Raw genomic sequence first — 5000 nt, 5'->3', positions numbered from 1 at the left:
CTAGAGCCTATGCCAGTAATGGGGTTTGCCCTCAGTCGCTTTGCCTTCTTAATGGAATCTGCTTCCCATTCTGGAGTGAGTGTGCGAGGCTTTTCGGGACCAACTAAAAAAATAATATGTCAACAAAGATATAAATATTTAATATGTGGAGAATAAAAATTACTATTCAGAAATGGTGGAGAAATGACAGGAAAAAGTCTTGTTTGCAAGAGCAGAGGCACCATTCTTGCATGCATCCAAAATATCGATTTGCTCAGGACGGATGTTTGGCTGATTATTTTTCTGAACATTGTAACATGAAATGTTTTTAGCCAGCATGTGCATGATTGTGTAGAAATACAGATCAAAGCAATTATTTACTTGCTGTACTTTAAACCAAAGACCTCCGGCTTTTCTGTGCAGGTTAAGAAATTCAGTTTGCTAATGAATACGACAGATTCCCAAAATTGACCAGAAGTCATTATTTTTGGTAGACCAAAGGCATTTAGGGTTTTAATGAAGTTATTTTCTAAATTGCCAATTGTACCTTTCAAAGGTTGTATTTAGGTGTAGTGCAAATGAACTGTTTTTTGCTTGTCATTGTTGTAGCAGCTTTTGGGGACACTAGCAGAGTTTGAATTTTATTCTGTTTAAGATGACTAGGACTGTTCTGTCAAGAAAAACACTTACTGTATTTCCTGAGGAAAGCAAATAAGATCACTGAAACTGCCAAGAAACCAGAAATTAGTCCAACCAATTTCTTTGCATATGGTTCTTGTAATTTAGACTCTGGTATGGTCGTAGCAAATTGGGCTTTATACACTGCAAGGAAAACAAAGAGAGCATTAGTGAAAGAATGAGCAAAGTTATAACTACACAATCAAGTACCTCTGTCTCTCTTCTTAGCTAAAACGTTTTTAGTACTGGATAAAGGTGTGATTGTGATCAGTGATCGATGTAAAGTGCTACTATGATTAAACAGGTGTGTTATTTGAACCAAGGCTTAAAACTTGGGTCACTTAGTGTTTTGAAATCCAAAGGAAAAGAAGAATTGATTTTTTAGTCATAGTAGCACTTTTCATGTAAGTCGAACAACCGGGGAAGGAATTTATGTATAAATAGTATTAGTTGTTATAATTTATCCTTGAGCCCAAGCAATGATCCCAAGAGAAAAAAACTTCTCTAATATTAAATCGGAATTATGGGGTTTTACGTCGCCCATAACGTGATAGAAAATTAACTGACTGCAATGACAAATGACGACCCACAGTCTATATTGCAACTGTTTTGCGATTAATTTGAAAATCCGAACCTCTGATTCGATATCCTAAGGATTTTCTACAGGTTATCCTTCATATGGCCATACGTGGTATCCTTCGAACTGTCTCAGATGAGTAAAAGCGAAATAACTTACGATCTATTTTTTCTTGCTTGGTAAGCTCCCCCCATGGGCCCTTTTCCTTAACTTGAAGAGCTTCTAATTCGGACGCGTACGGCGGTCTTGTCGTAGGAACTGGTTTATATTGACGCACAGCCGACGTAAAGATCGGCCGACTTGCAATTCTAGAGTAAAGTCTTGGTAAAGCACCCATACGCACTAAACCCGACATAGCGACAGTGAACTTACGAATTCAACACAAAATGGCCGGCAAGCAGCTTGTATGCAACGCACTAGCGGATTATGGGTAATTTTCTACTTTTTCGTCCATGTTACAATACTCGAATTTAACCTCGTGGGCTTGGAACCCCACCATACGACCCACCCCGTTATTACAACCACTTTTTTGCGGCTCGGACAAAGCCCACTCATTTTCTTGTCTGGAAACTCCGTTAATCGGACCACCCCGTTATTACAACCAACGACCACTTTTTGGATTCCTCAGTTAATACGACCAGTCAAAATGCTTGGTGGGGCTGCTGAATGAGAACAGACACAACCTGACAAACAATAACGCATTAATATTTTATTGGATGTTTTTCAGCCAAAGGTGTTAGTGGTTTAAATTGCAGTGTTCAGTAAAAAGAGTGCATTTTTTAACGCAGCACTACAAAAGATCTGATAGACTTAACTTTGCAGTATTTCGAGGCTCTCAAAGTTATTTTGCCTTCTTGTTTCTGCTGCCTTCCACTGTGGCTTTTCTCTTCAAGTCCATTTCCTGTTCTTTTCTCACAGATCGGTTATTTGAAATGTCTAATAATTTGTTAAGCATATCAACGTTTCTTGGCTGTCCAGTAAACTTCTAAACGCATGGGATTTCCATCCCTTATCCTCTCCCAAGATTAACGGCTTTCCCAACAACTTAAACTTGTGCTGTTGCTTCCATTACTCGGTTTCGTTCACTGTTTCATTGTTCAGTTGCATTGAATTGTCGTTGTAAGGTTGTTAATTAACTGCAAAAAGGTTGATTTTTTTCGGATTAAAGGTATGATGTACTGTAGTAGAATGTAGTTTAAAAGCATTTTGCATCATAATTTGACCCTACCCCGTTTAATAATACGACTACCCCGTTAACGAACGTTGTGAGGAACATAAATTTAATTCGTCTAGCATCAAGAAACATTTCACTCATAAACCCCGTTAAGACAACCAAATTTCCATGGCCCGAAGGTGGTCGTATTAACGGGGTTCCAGTGTACCTGGCTATATAAAAATCAAAGTCACTGTTGTAGTCGACGTCAGGAGCACATCTCCTGCCGTAGTAGCTAGAGTACGTACCGGAGTAGCCGAGGAAAATGTTGTAGCTCGAGTGTTAAACTGCAATGGGGAAGATATTGGCTGGTCTAAAACACAGGTCACACAGGTCACTCGTTGCTCGTAGCAGGTCATTGTTTTACCTTTTAGAAAGTAACACTAACCCTCAATTTTGCTAACCCTAGGCCCACCCAAGGTTGGTTTTTAGGGCCTGTTACTAAAAGTGGGACGGGGACGTACGACTTGGGACTTGGGGACTCGCGGACTCGAGAACGCAGGGACGCGGGGACGTGGGGACACAGGGACTCAAGGACGTGGGGACGCGGGGACGCGGGGACGCGGGGACTCGGAGAGGTGGGACGCGAGTACGTCGGAACTCGGAGACGCGTGGGGATTCGAGGCCGTGATAAACAAATAACACCTGACTTTTGCGCTGAATTGGTAAAATACAATTTTTGACGGTCTACAAGTGTAAAATAATCTAATATGCTGGAGAGTTTGTCAGACCAGTAGCTGATGATTTCCAGCGTCCATAGACCCTTTGCATAAATGGCAAGGTACATCCTAAGCCTCACATTCATGTGAAAAATCCTTTGTCTAGAAACATAAGTACGAGGCTAAGGATGTACAAAGTATTGTTATTCAAATTTAGGCGCCATATATGCAAAGGGTCTATGGTTCCTCCTTGCCTATTTTTCCGTGAGAGCTCTGGGTACAGAATAGTTTCAACGCAGGGGATCTTAAACGTCGTGGGCAGCCACGGAGGACTTTCCTGATAAGTAACTGAGTTTTTGCAATTGCTCCCAACGTCAGTGGCTTTATAGCTCAGTTGGTTACAGCGTCGCACCGGTATCGCGAGGTCACAGGTTCAAACTCCGTTGAAGTCCTGAATTTACGCAATTGCAAAAATTGCGTTCATAACTGCGAGGATCATAGCTTCACTTGAAAACTCAGTACGTCGTTTAAGACCCCCTGCGTTGAAACTATTCTGTACCCAGAGCTCTCAGGGTAAAATAGGCAAGGAGGAACCATGGACGCTGGAAATCATCAGCTACTGGTCTGACAAACCCTCCAGCACATTAGATTATTTTACACTTGTAGACCGTCAAAAATTGTATTTTACCAATTCAGCGCAAAAGTCAGGTGTTATTTGTTTATCACGTCCTCGAATAACCGAGTAATCAAACCCCCGCTGAAAATAATAACGAATGAGAACCTTCTCTTTGTCAACGGCTGCTCCACATCTAGAGCGGTATTGGTAAGTTTCCTCAAGCTCTTCTTAGCAGTTCAAGCACTTAATTAAAAACGCATCCATTCTCACGACAGATCGACACATCTGAAGCTAAGAAACAAAATGACGGGGAATGATTTCAGGCGCATAACCCGCCACAGGGTCGAGTAATGATGGGTTTATGCTTTGTATAGTAACATCCGATCCTGCACAAAAATTTGAGTTGTGTTTCGCCGGCAAATATTGTGTTGTGTTTTGGGAGATTTGCGTTGTGTTTTGCAAATAGTGAGTTGTGTTTTGATGACATTGTGTTGTTTTTCGATCATACTGTGTTGTGTTTCAATGACATTGTGTTGTGTTTCGATTATAGCACAAGAACTTGAAGGGGGAATAAATTGAGAGAGGGTTTTTTGTTCGGAGGGGGAGGGTCATCCATCATCTAAAAAAATTACCGCTACAAGGGGGGGGGGGGGGGGGGAGCATGTGAAAAAAGTTGTTTAGCTGAGGAAAGCTCCCCCTCCCTCATAGAAAGTGAACGGTCCCTTAGTTGAAACACACATTGTCGATACTGCTGGTGAATTAAGTGTGTCCTTTTTGTGGTTCCGTTTAAAAGATATCTTGCAGGAAAAAAGATGGATAGCAATGTTGAAAGAAAAGGAAGCTATTTTGGAGACCAGATCGGATGAGTTATTAAAGAAGGAAAAGGGACAATGGAAAGTGGTTAGACAGTTGTTTTGGAACCGAACGTGATTGCTCAAAATCATTATTATTACATACATACATACATACATACATACATACATACATACATACATACATACATACATACATAAATTTATTTGTTAAGGCGGGTCGGAAAAGGCAACCTTAAAAGCTGATGTGGACCCGCCAAATAAAAGTGTTAAAAAAATGAAAATATGTAATGCTCAAATACTAAAATACATCGAAAAGTCTAAAATTAGTAATAATAAAAGTCATCAATTTTGTTCATTCCTATGGCTGCTTCTTTCTTATAACTAACTTTATTAATTATTTTGTCCCTTTTTAGCTTGTTCTTAAATGTAGTTCTATTTTTGCGTTCCTTTGTTTCCGTTGGAA

The 5000-nt window shown here is 40.4% G+C and overlaps 1 protein-coding gene across 1 annotated transcript in view; it reads right to left on the bottom strand.

Annotated features, from left to right (window-relative positions):
• Positions 1–1643, bottom strand: part of LOC137991001 (cytochrome c oxidase subunit 4 isoform 2, mitochondrial-like) — a 1794-nt gene extending 151 nt beyond the window's left edge. Inside the window, exons 1-3 of the mRNA XM_068836132.1 lie at positions 1394–1643; positions 670–801; positions 1–103 (exon numbers count right to left, since the gene is read on the bottom strand). The exon at positions 1–103 is cut by the window's left edge and continues 151 nt beyond it. Of these exons, the coding sequence (XP_068692233.1) occupies positions 1–103; positions 670–801; positions 1394–1589 (431 nt within the window). The 5' untranslated portion in view covers positions 1590–1643. The remainder of the gene's footprint in view (positions 104–669; positions 802–1393) is intronic.
• Between the last annotated feature and the right edge of the window lie 3357 nt (positions 1644–5000).

Source organism: Montipora foliosa, chromosome 1 (genome assembly GCF_036669935.1).
Source record: "Montipora foliosa isolate CH-2021 chromosome 1, ASM3666993v2, whole genome shotgun sequence".
Lineage (NCBI taxonomy): Eukaryota > Metazoa > Cnidaria > Anthozoa > Scleractinia > Acroporidae > Montipora > Montipora foliosa.
This window is presented reverse-complemented; position numbering and strand designations above follow the sequence as displayed.